The sequence below is a fragment of the Triturus cristatus genome, chromosome 4_1, assembly GCF_964204655.1.
Source record: "Triturus cristatus chromosome 4_1, aTriCri1.1, whole genome shotgun sequence".
Lineage (NCBI taxonomy): Eukaryota > Metazoa > Chordata > Amphibia > Caudata > Salamandridae > Triturus > Triturus cristatus.
Window position 1 is genome coordinate 355,941,471 of NC_140585.1, and position 19,642 is coordinate 355,961,112.

Below are 19,642 nucleotides of genomic sequence, written 5' to 3' on the forward strand. Positions count from 1 at the left end.
ATCCGGATGCCAGACTTGGCCCTGGTACACCATCAGCAGCGAAGGAATCGGCTGCAACGGAAGTGGAAGGTCCAGGGAGAGAAGGTGAAGTTCTGTGAACCAAAACTGTTGGGCCACGCAGGAGTCATCTTGCAGGGTTCCGCTTTGAGCTTCCTGAGAAGTCTGGGGATCAGAGGAATTGGGGGGAGTGGGGGGGGGGGGGGGGGGGGAGTGTAAACAAATGCGTGGTAAAGAGATCTATAGAAGGCCTGCCCCATCTGCGAAAGACCTCCTGTAGAGTGGAGTGGTCCAGTTCCCATTCGTGGCCGACCGATTTTAGTCTGCTCAGCATGTCCGCTGCCTTGTTGAGAACACCTGGAATGTGCTCCGCCTTGAGTGATACTTCCTGCTGGATTGCCCATTCCCGGATTGTCTAGGCTTCTTGTGACAAAAGTCAAGATCTGGTGCCGCCTTCCTTGTTTATATAATGCATGGCTGTCGTATTGTCTGTACGTATCAGAACTGCAGACTGCTGTATTCACGGAAGAGCCTGCAAGGCCAGGCGAATCGCTCTGAGCTCCAGCAGATGGATATGTAGAAGACTACGTTGGGGCAGCCAACTGCCACTTGCATGAAGGTCTTGTAGGACTGTTCCCCAGCCCTCCAGCGAGGCGTCTGTAGTTATTATTTGGAGAGCAGGTGCCATCCTGAAGGACAGACCCTGAGAAAGGTTGTCCTCGCTCGTCCATGATGCGGCGTCCCTCATGGCCACGGTAACTGAGACCTTTTCGAAGGATCCATCGACTTGGCGCCACTGCAAGTCCAACTCCTCCTGGAGGACGCATCCGCACCCTGCAGGGGATCAGAGAGATGCAGGAGGAAATGGACACTAGGAGGGACTTGTAGAGGCGAACTGAAACTGACCATCTTTAACAGCAGACATGCCATGGCCATCAGCTTTTCCTTCCTCTACAGGGTCGAAAAAGTTGATGGACGTTTCCAGAATGGCTCCCAGAAATCTGGCTTTCCTGGCTGGACAGAGAGTTGACTTTTCTGTGTTGAGAGTTAGACCGAGATTGTCAAACAGACGTGTTCACGCCATGACGGATTCTTTTGCTGCGTGCTTGGTAGGAGCCTTCAGCAACCAGTCGTCCAGGTAAGGGAAGGGAAGATCTGATGCTGTTTTCTCAGAAAAGCTGCTACCGGAGCGAACACCTTTGTAAAGATCCACGGAGCAGATTGGAGTCCAAAGGTAGGACCTTGAACTGAAAGTGGCTTTTGGCTACTGTGAAGCGAAGAAACCTCCTGTGAGCTGGATGTATGGGTATGTGAAAATAGGCGTCCTCTAGATACAATGTGGCCATGTAATCCCCTGAGTTAAGACAAAGGATGTCCTGCAGAGAAACTATCCGAAATGATTGCTTGATGAGATAGAATAGGGGCCACTTTTCTAAAGTCTTCCGGACCAGGAAGAACAGGGAGTAGAAACCCTCTCCCCGCTGAGAGGTAGGGACCGGTTCCATCGCTCCTTTGAGGAGCATTTGATGGACTTCCAATCTAAGAAGACAGAGGTTTTGACACAGTGGCGCGAGGGGGCTTGGAAGGTGGTGCTTGGACAAACTACAGAGTATGGCCACATTGAATGATCTTCAGCACCCAATGGTCCGATGTTATCCGTTGCCAGTTGTGGAGGTAATGTGATATTGGGCCCCCCACTGATGTTACAGGAGGAGAAGGGACAGTAGGAAGGGCCAGCAAGCTGCTATTGATGCTTCAAGGAATCCCTCCCTTGGCGTCCTTGGAGGATTGATTTAGTCGCTGGCTATAATTCGGCCGGTAAGATTACGAATTCGATGCATATGAGGAATACCGTTGTTGCTGGTACCCGCCTCTATATGTGCCATTACTTCTCCCTCTGCCTCCACGGAAGGGAACCTTGCGGTACTGCAGAGTCCCTAAGGATTTTGCGGTCTCCGTGTCTTTTTTGATGTCCTGGAGCACATCAATATGTTTTCCCAAAGAGTGCTTCCCCATCAAAGGGAAGATCCAGGATCTTGTTCTGGACCTCAGGAAGGAACCATGTAGTCCTCAGCCAGCCTTGACGCCAAAGGACAGCAGCACCCGCAAGGGAGCGGAAAACAGTGGTTGCAATGTCCATTGCACAGTCAATCACTTCAGCGGACGTTACTTCTCCCTCCTGAAGAATCTTTTTTGCCTCTTTTCTCGCATCTTCAGGCAATTTGTCCAGATATGGGGAAAGATCGCACCACATCTGACGATCATAGTGACCAAGTATCGCTAAGGCATTAGCAGCCCTGACCAACAGACTGGACATGGAAGAAAACCTCTTGCCTGCGTTACCAGGCGTCTGCCCTCTTTATCTGGAGGTGTCGCGAGGGGAGTTGAAGGATTTCTAGACTTTCTTTGGGCAGCCTGAGAAATAACAGAGTCCGGTTTAGGCTCGTGACCAAGCAGGCCGGACTATTGTCTGGAGCCTTATAATTCTTCTCAAGGCGAGGCAAAACTGGAATCACCGTAGCAGGATTCTGCACCACTTTCAACCCCTCATCCCAGACGTGACCAACAATAGGAATAGAGCGAACAACTTTCCTACAAGGCTCTTTGAAGTCAGAGGAAGCATTCAGACTGCACTGTGTGCATGGGCAGCTCAAACCTCTTTGAGGTCCTCTCCATCAAGTTATGGAAACCCCCTATGTCTGCAGAGGGGGAATCAACCGGTGCTGGTGCAGGAGAAGCTAGATAAGGAATGATAGTCATCCCACTCTGCGTCTGGATATGGTATTGTGCCAGTGTCCTGGTCCTCATCAGAAGTGTCATCGTGAATGAGAGACAACAGGTGGTGCGTCCTGAGCCATAAGCAGTGGTTGAGGCGTCGGCCATTGGGGGGTAGCAGGCTGAGCAGGAGGAACAGCCGTACTCTGTACCACAACTGGAACTGGCGGTTGCGTTGCAAATCTCCTTCTATAGTCCGTAAGCATAGATTGCAAGTCTGCCAGTTAGGAGGAAGGCATGGAGACCATCTCCTGTTGGTAGCCCTCTTGATAATCTGAGGAAGGATCATATTGTTGCTCTTCCCCATAATACCCCTCAGAGTCTGTATCCCGACACCTGACGTGTAATTTAGAAGGGCTATTCGCATAGGCAAAAGGACCATCATCCTCCGAGCCCTCTTCTTCCAGGAGGAGTGCCGGAGGTAGAGGAGTCACCCTCCTAAGGGATGTCATGTCAGGCGTAATCTGGCGCTTTGAGAGAAAAAGTTATTTATTCCACCGTCGACGATGTGAGAATTGTCGACGATTAAATGCAAGTCATCGACGCAGCCGTCGAGACAGTCGACACCCCAGCAGTCGTAGTAGCTGTTTTCACCCTCATCGTCAACATCCTAGTCGACGTACTCCGCACCATCGACGACAACACAGGCACCACTGGCATCAAAGTAGTCGACGCGGAACTCTAACCGCCCCGGAGACGATCAAAGTCGACGAGCCAGTCAACGGAGCCAGAGATGAAAGAAGACTGGGACTGTACCTTGGATGCTTTCGACGGAGTCATTGACAGCGTCAAGTGAGCTCTCTTCATTGATTTCACCTCAGAAGATAGTGAAGAGGGCTTTTTTAAAGATTTTGGAGCCGCAGGAGGAGAAGATTGAGGAACAGAGCTGGATTTCCTCTCAAACATCACTCCCTTAGACAGTCCTTCCCTCTCCTTTACACTTCGGGAGATTTGCCAGGACTGTACCCTCCAGACCTATGAGAGGTCTTTTTTGAGGCCTTACCAGGACGTTCTTCAGAAGGCGAAGGACACTACCCCTTTTTGCAGACCTTCTGGACGATGTTGCAGAGGCTGTGTCGTCACTGGATCTGTCCTTGACTAATTTTTCACAAAGCATTTGCAACTGGTACAAACCATAAAGGAAGATGTTGATACATTTCCAGTGCACATCACACAATCTTTATCAGCAGTGTAAAACTAAACAAAAAAAACAAAAAAAAGAGAACAGATGATGGATGGAACGCTGAACCAAACATTAACCCCCATTCACAGATCTGGGTTAAACCAATTGCTTTTTTGCACGCCATTCCAGTTCAGATCCAGTCACATACAAATCAATCTTGACCCTGTTCCCCATGGGAACAGTTCAGCCTAAACTGACAGGCCTGGTCCTCTCTGGACCGGAAACAAGCATGCTGGGACGGGTTTTTGCATTTCACAACTCAGCCAGGCTAGCTTGAACCTGGTGGTGTAGCGCACACGGGACCCATGTCTGGGCCAAGTGGGCAAAGGTATGCAGAGACGTGGGTCACTGGCTCGCTACGCAACTGGATTCCAGCTATGTATTTTAAATGTTTATTTTTAAAATACTAATTGAATGCAGAAATTAAGGCAACTGCCATGATCAGCAAAAAGGCATGAACATTTCTAACATGGTTATTGAATTTTTAGCATACTAACCCCTCAAACTTTATATGCACTTGCTAATTTTAGATGATGTACTAAAAAGAAAGCCTGTGTCAGTGGTTTGAGATGTATCACAGAGCATACCTGTGTTTTTGTTGTGAAATGGAGTCATTATTTTCTATCACAACTTGCTCACGTCTGGAAAATAAAAAGTGACAAGCTGAAGACCACTTCTCACGGTCTCCGATGTTTCCTCAGACCTAGGCTGGCTGTCGCTGCAAAACTGTGACCACTGGCGTGACAGTCCTAGCACAAAGTCCCTCTGTGATTATGGTCAGATACCAGAGTTTCTATATTATTTTATCACAGATTTTGTCTGATTAGAAAACAAACGCAAGGCTTGTAAACACTAAAGCATACATAAGACTAAACTATCATTAAGACAAATGTGTCATCTCTATCCTGTATTATAGATAACCAGCATTATAAACAAAAACTTGTCATACTAAACGTAGATCTTGAAAACTTCAAATTGTCCAGGAAGTTGGCCCCTTCCAGCACTGTAGGGACACGGTGGGCATGTAGGCAGGATATGCAGCTTGTGAGTTGCGACGTCACAGCAGGGCTGGAACTACAGAAAGTAAACTCTTTAAAAAGCTAGGCCATCTTAATCCAGCAACTCTTCCCAATGATTCATCCTAGACCAGATGTCACAGAAAGTGATTGTCATCTCGCCCCTTCATGAGCACTGGACTGCTTAACTTCTGTGGAATTGTTGACTTGGGTGTCACTTTGTAACTGGTCCCTGGACAGGGATGAGCCCTACACCTTGGTTGGGTTCTTTTTGCCTGCATCTGATCCATGGACATTCTCTCAGTGGCTTTACTTTACATTCCTTACCTGGATGTATTTTTATGATGCTTGGACTTGGGATTCAGAAATAGGTCAACATTTTTGCAAGATAGGAACAGGGCAGGTGTGTGATTGGCTCTATGGGTAGGACAGCCATAGACCCATTTTGACCCTGTTGTGAAGTTTCAACCAGTGGAAAAGAAAGAAAGTTAGGGTTCTACAAAAGTGTCCCCTTAATCCTTTTCCCCCTCTAGGTTTGACGTTTGTTGCATATTAGGAAATTCTTAATCTACCACTTTCAGCAAAGCGTTAAGTGTTCGAGCCGGATAAACAGTTACATTTTGACAGCATCAAGTCTTCGTAACCATGACAAGAATAGCACTGCCCAGGTCAGTATCACTTTGTAAGGTCAAGTAGAGCCAGGCACTTGATTCTGTAATTAAACGCTGGCCAGGGATGTTACTTTGATCTCCAAGTATGTAATACACTTCGCCGCCCATTAACAAACAACTTGTCGTATCTGGTCTACAATCTCTGAATCAAGAGTGATACCAAGGATCTCTGCCTTTTCATCAATTTAAAAGAAAATTACTTGCCTTTGGTAACAATATTTCTGGTGGGTAGTACACCCTGCAAATTTCTCAATTTAAGACTAATTAAAGGTGCTAGCTTATCTTGAGACCTTTCCTAAGCACCAGAAAAATCATACCAATGTGGAATAGTACACATGGTCAACACTTCCCTCTTTGTTCCTTTAGCAAAACATACAAAAAGCTGGACATTCACCTAATCATGTCTAATCAAGTCAATCTAATAGGAGGCAATATGCCTATGGTTCAGTCTGGGTACCGGTTCCTCCTCTCTGGAAGGGTGCGGGGAAAAAGGAGGAAAGTGTTATTGAATTGCACATGGGGAACGCAGACACAACATTCTGTAATAAGGATACGGAAGTACGAAGGGCCAGCTTTTCTGGGTACAAAACTGAAAATGGTGGCTAGACCCACAGGCCTTTTCAGTGGGCTGACAATCGCCACCAGAAATATAGTTGGTAGGCAAATTAGCATCGGTTTGTACAGTGACGTCATGAGAAAGGGCAACCGTAAACTGAAGACCCCCCAGGAAATTAGAGGGCATGGAAGTGAAAAGGAATACCTTTAAAAGTCATCGCGCTACAAACAACCTGAATACTAAAGGTTGATCAAGAAGACAAAAAGGCAGATTAGAAAAAAAGGAGCAAATTCTTTTGCAGTAGAAACTGACCACTCTTACTGAGCAAGGGAAAGCTCGAAGCACAGATCAGAAAGTAAAGCCTTAGAAATGTTAACACCGGAGGGCTTGGATAGAAATTAACTTAATCCAACAGCCCACATAATCTGACTTGGTAGTAGGTTTTGGTTTTCAGGCAGCCATGACGACATCTGCTACCTCTGCTGGCCAGTAGAAAATCTCACTTGAGAGCCCAGTCTTGACCCATAAATACAAAAAGCCTCTGGATTTTGGTGGAGGGTCAGACCATTGTGCGACAAAAGCAGATCTGTTCTGGGTGGAGGTGAGAGAAGAGAGGACAAAGCGCTGAGTTCCAACAGATCAGCATACAAATTCTTCCTTGCCCAAGTCAGGGTGATAATCAGTTGACCTATTCTCTTGGCCCTTCTGCAGAAGCTTCAAAAACAGGGGAATGTCAGAAATGCAGAGAATGCCCTGTAATCAACTATCCTGATCATGCACCAGGAAACCACATGGTGGGTAGTAAAGGGCACCGAACTAACCACATTTCCAGTTCAGACCCATGGTACAGAGTTCCACACAAGTACCTCCCAGTAGTAGAGAAGGTGTGTCACTTGTGCTTCCATTTATGATCCTCCAGATAGAACATACTCAAAGCATTAGGCTTCACACGCAATGTGCTTGCCAAATGGGCTACCACTAGGAAAACAGTAGGGGTGCTCAATTTATGCAATATGCTTTTGGATATTTATACAAGCCATCATTTAGCACTATATTTTATCACAAAATACGTCCTTGTGTCATGTTATTTTACTTGAGGTTGTATTTTGTGCTAAAAATTTAGCACAAAACACTATTGCTATGAAGTGCCACACGTTCTGGTTGTTTGAGATGCCCCCATACTAAAATTCTGTGAAAGGCAGTGCAATTATACAATGTGGCATATTTTCAGGTATTTCGCGTAAAAAGCAGAATGCCAAATTGAAGGTTATTGCTGCTAGGAGAGTTGACCTCTGGAATAGACCTGAAACAATGTTGCTGGAACAGTTTGGCCAGGGATGGTGGGCTTAGCAGCAGAGGGAAGGAAGCCTCAACATCTTCTAAAAAGCCTCTGGAATGCATCCAGGCAAGCATGTGGTGGGGGGGGGGGGGGGGGGGAGGGGGAAGGGTTATACGCTGAAGCCTATTAAATCACACAATGGATGTAGATCACATCTGTAGAAAAAGGGTTAAAACAATGTCTAAATACCCTGTCCTGCAACTTTCCCTTGAACATGAAATCTACCCTTCCTTTTCCAGTCCATTATTTGGAAACTAGTACTGAAAAAAGACAGCTAACACATTGCAATTAGATGAAGCTGAAAAGAGGAAGACTAGGAAAAACACATGCTGCACGTCTTATCAGTTTTACTTATTGAGGAAGGTAAGGACCTTACCACTTTTTTTTTTTTTAGGTCAAGCCCAGACATGCTGTACATACTTTATGGTCTTGCAGCCCGCCCATTGCTTTTAAATTGTCAATTTGAGTGTCTTTTAAAAATCCATGCTTTCAAGTTGTTAATCTTCCCAATTTGTCCCTTCTTTTAGTCTGTTGTTCACTCCCACAGAACAGCCCTCCATTACTTGTAGACTTCCACTTGTCGCCTTTGTGCATCCGTTTAAGTACTACTTTTCCTTTCTCGAAGCGCATATCACACAAGGGGTCTGTTTTCAGAGGCTCCGAGTTTTGTAAACAGGGCCGTAATTCGTGATCTGATCTCATGACACAGAATGTCAGATGCTGTTTAAGGGGCCTGTTTAATTTACTTTCTCTGACTTAAAAGTGACAGAATTTCACCCATCCTACAACTCCCTCCAGCATTGCGGATTCAGCCATCCGGCCACCCCCTCCCTTTGTGTGCGTTTGTTTGTAGTCCTACAATTAGGTCTATTGCCTATCCCAGGTTTGTGAGAACATCTAACATGGCACAGAGTAAAGAGAATACAAGATTTGTGTTGCTCTGGGTCTTAAAATGGCCTTGGTGCGGCTGCTTTTTAATAAACATCTTGTCAAAAAATATGGCACTTCATGTTTCTGCTTACAGATGCACCAGTTTTAGCACTCTAATGTTAATTGGTCAGAAAGTTTAAAGCACTGGTATACTTTTATTTTGCATGTTTTATAGCGTATGATACTGCCATTTGCGTAGCCTCTCGAAAGCCTTCTGCAGATTGTTTCTGTATGGTAGAAAACCTGCTAACATTTGCTGGGGGTGGGATCTGACGCAGTTATCCTTAGTACCAGTGTTCGTATTTAGTGGGTCTTATTTAGTTATTGCTTGTCTTTTTGTTATTGCTGTTTATGTAGTGCAAACTCAACCCGAAGTTACTAGAGCACTTCACATGAGCACCAGTTACTTTACACATGGACACATTCATTTTTGGTAGGCACAGGGAGTTTAAGTGATGTACCCAGAATCAAAGGATGTTGAGTTGATGCAGAGACTCAAACCCAGATCCAAAGTCCGCAGCTCTGGCTGTTACGCCACATCTTCTCCTTAAGGAGAACTATATTGACCATTACAACTCCATAACAAACACTATTTTTACTGCCAACAGAATGACCAATGCAATATATAGGATTCACAAGAAGGTCAAGATACACACCTAGAACAACTAGCAAAAAACTAATGAAAACGCCAACTATATCCATTCTTCCTACAAATCCAAACAAAACCGAAGAAACTTGGAAAATTGTGAGGCTAATCTTCATAAAGAGGAGAAAGAATGCTTAAGTGTGATGGTTAAAGCAAGACCCTCCAGCAGGTGAGCCCCAAAACAGACTGCACCCAAGCACTGGGAATGTAACAGGGGAATCTGCCAAGCTCCTCCCCATGTGAGGTAAGAAAATTACAAATAATTAGACAAATCAAGTGAGGCACATCTAGTTCCAGCTCATCTACATGTTACAAGCAAATGAACACCACATCACACCATTCAGAGTACACATCAGGGATTGTGGTTAAATGAATTAGTACCGGAGCCCACAACTCAGTATCCATTCACCAACCTAGTGATCTATCCCCAAACTTTTTTTTATAAAAACTTTATAACAGCTGTATAGAATCAACAGGTCGACAATAAAGGATCAGGCACCTTTGCCTTCAAATATGCTCTCCATTTCTTAATGAGTTCAAAGATGCATAATATGGATTTCACCTGTATCAGTAACAGCCTTTTGTTACGAGGAAAAGGTAGACAAAGTCATATTTATCTTTCATTGTTGGTTTGGGTGTAATCAAGGATGGGGAAGCAGACGAGTCATTGAACAGTCGGAGGCCTAGTGACCATCAAGAGGTGTTTAAGATATGAAGGCAGTAGTGAGGAATTGTCTTCATTCGCTCAAAGAATATCTAAAATATTCCTTTTGAAATTGTGTAAGAATCCCAATTCACAGGTTACTTTATGACCAAAACAGAGCCTGTGTTCCATGTTGTCTAAGGTATGAGGCATCACTGACATGTTTCATACACCTTTGATCAGAGTGAGGAAGTAGAGGCACAGTATGCGTGGCTCCTCTGTGTAAATCTTTGTCAGCAGTTTTTACAGAGACTACTTGAAAAGCACTGATGAAAATGTACACCTCTCCTCCAACCTTGTGGTCAAACCTCCAAGAAAAACTAAAAGATTGTAGGAAACTGGAGGATTGATAACGGAGTCTAGGAGAGGCATTGGTCTTAACGAGAGCTATGCATAAGCGAAGTTAAACAATCTAGCACCAAAAAGTAAAAGCAGGTTTCAGTGCAAACCGTCACGCTCAGAACAAGCAGATAGGATTCTGATGGGAGAAAATACATTGTATTTAATAGAACTAAAATAATAAAGACAAATAAATCCGATAAAATTCCCCAAGCCAATTTAGTAAAAAATGGTCAATGGAATCAAAATGGGACCAAAATTCAATGCAAGTCAAATAGACTGCGTAGACCTAGGCATCCACTGGGGTTGAACGGTGAAGGAGCATTGCCCTAATCAAGTTCTCTGTGGGACTGACATTTAAGAAGTGCCTGCCTTTGGGCCGGACCTCAATGAGTGAGCATCCAGTAACAATTAGTTTGCCAAAGCTAGATTCAGAATTCAAGAGGTAAAAATCCTTCACCAAGGCAAAGCTAACTCTAATCGAGGCAGGACTTCAGAAGATTCAGTCCATTACATGCAGTTCAAAAGCTAAAAGAACAGATGAAGGGACGGAATGTTGAACCAATCAAACATTCAACCAGAGTCCCAGATCTGGGTTGAATCGATTGTTTTTGCATGCCACGCCATTTCAGTTTAGACCTAGCCATATACAAATGAGGCTTGACCCTGCGCCCCATGGGAACAGCCCAGCCCAAACTGCCAGGCCAGGTCCTCCCTGGGCCCGAAACAAGCATCCTGGGACCAGTTTTGGGGTTTCACCCCTCAGCCAGGCTAACTTAAATCTTTAGGCTGGACTGTTCCCATGGGGAGCAGGGTCAAGACTCATTTGCATGTGTCTGGGTCCAAACTGGGGTGGCATTGTGTGCAAAAGAACAATGGATTTAACCCAGATCTCTTGACAGGGGGTGAGTGGTTGAAAGTTTAGCACTCCATCTTGTTGTGTTCAAAAGTTTAAAGCATGATCAACCTGAAATCCTAGCCCATTGAGGACAACTTTCTTGGGGAGCTTTTTTTTTTGTAGTTTTTTTATATAATGAGAACTCGACACGAAAAGGTATTGGAGCGATTAACATGAGCTACAGTTAGATTACACAAGGTTGCATAGTATTTTTTTTTTAGGCACAGGTGATTAAGTAATTTGCCCAGAAGAGACTTGGTTTCTTAGTTCCAAAGTTGACAGCTGTCATGAAGCCACATACTCTCCCAGCCTTGGTTCCCACAGTCCTCTGAATTCTAATGTGTTCCAAGTCTCAAATTTACTAAAATCGAATTACTTATTCCAGGAATCACAAAACATTTAGGTGCAATTCTCGCAGCACAAAGTCCTACATTTCAGTAAGACATAAGCTTTCCTAACCACTTTTTTCCAAGACCACCGCCAAAAAAAGTATTCCTTCAAATTCTTCGAATGGCTGTCTCAAGGTCAGCACAGTGCACTTCTGTATGTACAGTACACTAGTTGTCGGGGGAATACTTCAACAGCAGTAGGCTTTCCTGAACCGGACCGCTAATTTGTTATTTTGGGCTGTGGGAAGCCCGCTCAATAAGCTCTGAGATGAACTCTTAAAAACTGCACTTCAAAGGAGGGCTGAAAATACTCCACAATACACTTCCTAGGTGTTCAAGAATTCCATCATGCAGGAATCCTATTTTCTGCGTACCTGGCAGCATTTCAAACGTAAGGTGGTATGAGCAGACTTTCATAATGTGGACAGACTATTGATTACTTGCAGCGCTTCCTGCTTTATCATAAAAGCTATCCAATGAGAAATTTTAGTTTTCAAGATGGCTGTGGAGAAGTTAAATCATGTTCCCAATCTTACAGATCTCTAGTCCCACCTTCATGTCTGTCCATGCTAATTAGGAACATCCTCTGGATCATAAAGAATCTCATCCATCTAAGGCACATGTAACCGCCACAGCATTAAGGTGATGTGCTTGTATGCCTCCGGTGCTCCTTTGATTTTGGCATCGGCGAGAAGACAAGGACAAATGTACATGTGGCTGGGATGACACCATTTCAAGATTTTACAGAACACATGCTTACTGAACACATGGCAGAACTGACCTGTCAGTTCTCAGGCCTTCACTCTAACCCTTAACATGGCTGATACTCGGAGGGGAAGGGATCTGTGACAACTAATTTGTCTCTAGCAGAGAAATATTTATGTGGAAAGGTTATCCTTCAATCTTGGATGCCATACTGAAGCCAGGTAGAAATTACTGCAGACAACCACCTGAGAAGAATTGTTCGAACATCAGTTCATGAAAAAGAGGTTATCAACATTTCTAAAAATCGTTCTTGCATTTTTTTGTACTAAACTTAAAGTTCAAATATTTATATTTTAATGAATTAGTACAGTGTCTCGAAAAACGTTTTAGGTGTGTAAAATAGATGTTAAACTGACTACCAGATTTTAAATTCTAGCATTATCCAATGGGCTTTATAGCATTATGCCACAATTGCTAATACCTTAATTCGATTTTCAAACATTCAATGACAAATTGTTTGCTTTAACTCTTTAAATTTACAGCCATGTTACCAGAGTTAAAGGACTGCCTTGTCTGCCAGTCTATCATGTTTGCAATAACTCATGTGGGTGCTGGAATGTTTTGATGAGTCCCATGCGGGGTACTGTATGTTCATGCCAGTTAAGCAGTTTGAGCACACTTACCATGTGCTGTCCTAAAAGTCAGACAATGTCATTTAGTAATTAGCAGCCAGAAAAAGAAGAAAAAAAAAGTCAAAGCTCGCCGGGCGGGTTGAGAGGGTGATATTTTCGTAGTCTCCTCTCTAGAGCTGCTCAGAAATGTCACTTCTGAAGACCTCCTGAATTTCTTTCACCAAGGTACAGTAGAAAATCTGAAGCTATGGAAAGTGGAGCTCAAGGCCTATCCTTTTCATTGACCAGAGTTTGGGTCAAACTATACAAATATTTCTATGTTAAAGCTAGTGTTTTGATATTTACCACTACTAAAGAGACAACTCCTCACCTCCCCCCGCCCCCCCATCTGACTGGGAAATCTAGCAATGAATTTATCAAAGCTTCAGTGCATGAAATCGAAGGCTCTTTACAAATGCTGCATTAAAGGCCTACTTAACAGGAGATTCATCGATGTAAATGAATGTTTTATTTAGATGGTTTACTTGGTCATCAACTAAAATTAACCCTATTTCTCCAGGGGAATCAAGGTGTGAAAGCAAAAACAAACTTCACAATGGATTAGGTTACTAACCTGAACATTACCCAACAAATCAAAAAGGGCTGCCCTTTCCATAATGCATCTAAAGTAAATGCAGTTTCTATAGTCTGTGATAACCACCCACCGACTTGCCTCATTTGAATCCAAATTATCACATTGGAGTTCTCTCCTGACTTTGGACATCTGTGCTTTAAACCCTTCACTAAAACCATCAACTTTGGTCCTTTCTGGAACGTCTTTGCATATGTGATCAGATGAATCTGCTCGCCATGTAAGTATTGTACATCATACATTTACATAGATTAATAGCGGTCAAAAATATATTTTTTTACATTGATACACATTTCCTACCTCACATGGGTGAATATCGTTTGACTGCATACACTTCACAGAAGCTTCTAAAATATATATAAAAACACAAGTCACTCTGACCATCCTCTAATTATTACAAGCAAACCAAATGAACGTTAACAAAACATTGCAACATTAGTTCTTTTTTTTTTTAAATACATTTTTAAACAACTTGACAATACAAGCAAAACAATTCATACTTATCCCTTTAATTTCCTATTAAATGAAAATAATGTAACTTTTTAGAGTAGATGCAAATAAACAAGACAAACAACCAGTACCTTAAACATTCTAACATTGACAAACAAGTTACTTACCTTCAGTAGCACTTTATCTGGTGGATACAGTATCTGCCTGTGGATTCCTCACCTTCTGAATTACCCCAACGCCAGCATTCTACGGAAACTTCTTTCTTAGCTCTCCCACGCTGATGAGGACGTCACAATGGCACAGCTCGGCTCGCAACTCAGTTATGACATCACAGGAGCCATAAGCAGACCTTGTTGGCGTGTGGACGTCAGTTACACCCATTTTTTAAGTTCCTTCGTGGAACAGGAAGACCGCCAAAATTGAAGTATACACAGAATACAATATATACACTAATACACAGTATATAGTTAAAGGAAAAGACAAACAAAGCACTTCCTACCAATCAACAGTATGGCAAGCAAAAGACCTAGGAAAACAACCATGTCAAACCATGAAAACCTTCGGTATACGAAAGTGAACAGGGAGGAGGGTGGGTCAGTGAGGAATCCACAGGCAGATACTGTTTCCACCAGAAGGTAAGTAACTTGTTCTTCTGATGGATACATCGGCCTGTGGATTCCTCACCTTTTAAATTGAATCCCACAGCAGTCTCACTACCAGAGGGTGTCCACCTACTCATACCAAAAAATCTTGTAACACAGAACGAGCAAAATGGCCATCCCTACTCCCCTTAGAATCCAAGCAATAATGCTACAGGAACACCTCTAACCAAAGCAGAGGTGGTACACTTGGCTCTAGTAGAATGAGCTCTAATACCTTCAGGAGGCTCTTTCTTGCCAGGTTGTAGCATATCTTGATGCACAAGATGATCCACCTGGATAACGTTCTCTTGTTGACAGCTTTGCCCTTCATCTCCCCAACAAAGCCAACGAAGAGTTGGTCATCCAACCTTGAGTCCTTGGTTCTGTCTAGGTAGAAACTGACCGCCCTCCTAGGGCTCAGGCGGTAAAGTCTCTCCTCCATCTCCTTGGATGGGTGAGGGGGAGAACAGAAGGTAGGCACTGTAACAAACTGTTCCAGATGGAAAGGAGAAACCACCTTAAGCAAGAAAGCAGCCCTGGTCCTAAGAACCATCTTGTCTGCATGGATAGTAGTGAAAGGGGATTAGAACTGAGCCTGCAGCTCACTCACCCCTCCTGGCCGAGGTAATACCCACCAGAAAAACAGTCTTAAAAGAAAGCAGCCTCAACAGACAATTATGAAGAGGCTCAAAAGGAGACCCCATTAGAAATGAAAGAACTAAATTCAAAGCCCCCTGAAGCATAATGAAGGGAGTGGAAGGGAACCCTTAATGAACCTCATGACAATGGGAGACTTAAACACGGCTGGTCCGGAAAACAAAGGAAAGCCGACAAGTAGACCTTAACCGTCGCCACAGCACAACCTTGCTGGGCCAAAGAAAGTGAAAAACTAAGTACATCCGATAAACAGGCCTTCAAAGGATCAATGGACCTCTGTTAGTTTATGGACCACATCACGGTTGTGTTATCTGTTACGACTTGAAATGACGGACTGCGAAGGGAGGGAAAGGAAGCCTTGAGATCCAAACGTATCCCCCTCAAATCGAGAAGGTTGATGTGAAGCAACCTTTCTTACGGAGACCAAAGACCCTTGATCTCCAAGTCCCCCAGAAGAGCACCCTACCCTAGAGTGGAGGCATCCGTGATCACTGTGGCCACCGGTGGAGGAAGGTGAAAGGGCATCCCTTGAGACAGGTTGCCCTCCAATCTCCCCCAAGACAGCTCCGCCACAATGTCTCTGGAGATCCTGACCATCTCCCTGAGATCTCCGTTGTGTTGTGTAGATACCACTTGAGTGCCCTCATGTGCCAGCATGCATGGTTGACTAACAGTATGCAGGAAGTGAACAGACTGAGCAGGCGTAGCACCTTCAGGACTGGAACAGCTCCATTGTGAAACCAAGGAATCATCTCCTGAATGTCAAGAATCCTCGACAGAGGCAGAAAAGCTCGACACACAGAGTCCAGTACTGCCCTAATGAACAGGTTGTGCAGAGAGGGCACCAGGTGAGATTTGGGTACATTTATCGAGTAGCCCAAGTCAAACAACCGTGCTGTTACCTGCAGATGATGCATCACCATCTCTGGCGACTTTGCTTTGAGAAGCCAGTTGTCCAGCTAGGGGAAAGCAGGAAACCCTGACCTTCTGAGCTGAGCTGCCACCACCATCACCTTTGAGAAGACCTGAGGCACGGCAGTAAAGCCGAAAGGAAGGACCGCAAGTTGGTAGTGCTGGGACCCTACCGTAAAACGGAGGTACTTCCGATGCGACTTCTAACGCGACTTCAGGATGGAAATGTGAAAATACGCATTCTGCAAATCGATACACACCATCCAGTCTTCTTGCTGCAGCGCCAAAAACCTGAGCTAGGGTCAACATCTTTAATTTTTCTTGCCTGAGGTAAAAATTCAAGATCCTGAGATCTAGGATGGTCTTAACCTGCCGTCCTTCTTGGGGGATCAGTAAATCACAGGAGTAGCAGCCCTGACCCCTTTCCTGCTCCAGAACCACCTCTATCGCACCTTTCTGTAGTAAAACATCCACCTGCTGCAGAAGCAGCAAATGGTCCTCTGAACACCAGCCCTGGCGAGGAGGGTAAGGAGGTGGAAAAAGAGTTGTCGAGAGGCCCCCCACCCCTGTAGACGACCTCTACCCTTTCCTCTGTACGATTTGTACAGAGGGTTCTGCTGCTGTTGAGGTTGCCGACGGCCCCAAAAAGAAGCAGTCTTCCCAAAACCACAGTACCTCCTATATCCATAACCCCTAGGACTTTGCAGTAGCCCTGTCTTTAAACTGCTGTAGAGCCGAATCCGCCTTTGCACCAAAGAGTCTGGACCTATCAAACAGCAAATCAAGAAGAGTAGCCTACACATCTGGGGAGAACCCCGAAGACCTGAGCCAGGCATGCCTACTGATAGCCATGGAAGAATCCATAACCTGAATCCGCAGTAGTCAGACCAGACTGCATTACCTGACGGGCTGCAGCCTGCGCATCCACCAAAACCTCCAAAAAGGAACCATGGTCCTTCTCTGACAAATTAGGAGCCAACTGCTTGGCTGAGTCCATTAAGGCATGGATATACCTCCTCAACAAGCACGTGGCATTAGTAGACTAACGCCATACTTGCAGAAGAGAAAACCTTGGAGATAGCACCAATTTCCTAGAGTCCATGTCCCCCGGAGTTGTAGGAAACTACCCAGCCTACTGCTTAGAACATGAAGACTGCACCACAAAGTTTTCCGTAAAAGGATGGGCAGTAAGAAAGGCAGGATCTTAGGAGCAGGCTAATACCTTCTTGCCACAGTCCTTGAAACAGCAGGAGCAGATAAGGGTTTCTGCTACACCTCCAGAATTGGCTCTGTTAAAGCCTCATTAAAAGGCAAAAGAGGTTCAACAGAAGATGGGGAGTACAACACCTCAGTGAGAATATTTAGCCCAATATCAGCTATGGGGAGTTGAAGGTCTAAAAGATCAGCAGCCTTCCTGATGACAGGATGGTATGGTGCAACATCCTGAGAAGGGAAGGCCTTTGGCGATGAAAGCTCCCACTCCGGGGAAGTGTCTAAACCACTGGCCTCCCGAAGGCCCTCGAATTCAACAGAGTAGTTAATTTCTCCTTCTGCCTCATTCTGCTGGTATTCTTCCAGCAGCCTTGGACTTCCCTCCTTGACCGCATCTTCAGGATCAGCGTCGGTGGCACCAGGCATGGCGCAGGAGACATCGGCATCAAAAGGAGGACTCTCCAAAGTGGAAATAGCGTCACTTGAAGTAGAGGATGACAGCCCACAAGATGGCACCAGAGACTGAAATCGGCGTTGAAAACCTTGGAGCTGGAAACTGCCAGGACAGCGTCATCAGCATAAAGGGCACGCAGGGTGCCTAGGCATATTGTTAAGGGATGTCCAAATTAAAGGCAAGCAGACCCTTGGGGCCAGACAGTGCACCGGTAGGGTAGAATGCCCTGGCAAACATGCCGTACATCACATTGAGAAAATGCGACAGATCAGACCCTGGCCCAGGAAAGGGTGGATAAGGAGCAGAGACTAGATCCGCTCAAGGCCGCTTTGAAGGCTGATGCTGCGGTGCAGAGGACAATGGATCCGGTACAGACAGACACAGGAACAGGAGAAAACTACCTGGTCTCCGGAGAATCCCTTGGCGCCGGAGAAACCCTGGGCGCTGGAGAACCCCTCAGCGTCGGAGAGTGAGTCGGAGTCGCTGGAGGAGAAGGAGAAGGCAACATCTTTAGATCGCTGAGCCGGAGAATGCAACCTAAAAGCCCTACCCTTCAAAGATAGATGTCGAGATCCATGCCTTCTCTTAGGTTTCCTCGACTTAAAAGTATGCGAGGTAGACTACTTCGATTTTAATCTCTTGCAACACCTCTTCTCCTATCTCGCTCGCACCATGAAGAGCTTAACCTCGCACTCCTCCAGTGCCTTCGGAGTCACCTTCCAACAACTGGAACAACCTCTGACTTTGTGGTCCGATGAGACACCAGCGACAGTCGTGGGGGGTTCATGATTGACATATGTCCCTCTCACTTCCTGCAAGGCTTGAATCCAGACTTCTTCAAAGTAGCCATCGCACTGCTACTCCAGGAGAGAAGAAGAAAAGTAACGAAACCAATTGGAGAGTCCCAAAAAACCATTACGCGTTGATGGCGCAGAAAAAAGGGACCTGACATCAGCACGACAACGAGGTCTTATGGCTCCAGTGACGTCATATGGTGTCATGAGCGGAGCCGGGCCATTGGGAGAGCTAAGAAAAAAAAAGTTCCCTTGGAATGCTGGCGCAGGGGTAATTCAAAAGGTGAGGAATCCTCATGCAGATGTATCCATAAGAAAAACATTTGACTTGTGCGGGTGTTTTCACTACACAATGCAGTGCTATAGAAAAACCCACACAGCAGACATCCAAGAAATGTAGACACGTGTGTTTAATAGTGGTTGGCTGAAGGGAGGAGTGGCTTGCCGCACACCAATATTGCCGCAAGCTGAGCAAGCTCCGTAAATCGGTAGAGACTCCGGATCCATGCTGCAGTCTAGGGTTGTCCTGCAAGCACCTATGTAACAGATCCTGAGTGGGGAACAACGGTGGTGGCTTTGATGGAGCAAGGCAAGCTCCCGAGGGCGATGAGCGCCAGAAACTGGAAGGCCTTCGGGTCGAGACGCAGCTCCTAAAATGGTGGATGGGTGGGCTCCCGAGTCAGTCTGGCTGCTCCGTCCAGCAATTGGCCCCAGGACCTCCCCATCATACCACATCAGAACAGCTCCATAGAGCCTGACAGAGGGACAGAACACCTGTGAGGACAGACATGGAGGATCAGCATTCTGCTGCTGATGGGGACACAGACACGCCACAGCTCGAAAGATGGCAGCCTCCAATGTCCATAACGGCCCAACTGGCTGCCAGGACCCGGGCTCTGTTTTGCTCTGTTACCCTACTGCTGATGGGTGATCGACCCAAAGACTTTCCAGAGGAAGTTTAAGCACTGCCCGCCTGTTCTGCCGGAGCGGTAACCTGGAGCCTCCTGTGGTGCGGCGGCAAGCAGGCTGGAAGGGGAGTCAGAGATATCTGAGGTGTTCCCACATGGACAGAGCCCATTGGACCTACACCCTCCCCTGGATGGGACGCATTT

General features: G+C 45.5%; 1 protein-coding gene across 6 annotated transcripts in view; it reads right to left on the reverse strand.

Moving 5' to 3' along the window:
• Positions 1–19,642, reverse strand: part of CAPRIN2 (caprin family member 2) — a 699,936-nt gene that overhangs the window by 530,758 nt on the left and 149,536 nt on the right. For all 6 annotated transcript variants that reach the window (XM_085652361.1, XM_085652359.1, XM_085652360.1 and 3 more), the window contains exon 8: positions 13,711–13,757. In XM_085652361.1, coding sequence (XP_085508487.1) covers positions 13,711–13,757 — 47 coding nt within the window. The remainder of the gene's footprint in view (positions 1–13,710; positions 13,758–19,642) is intronic.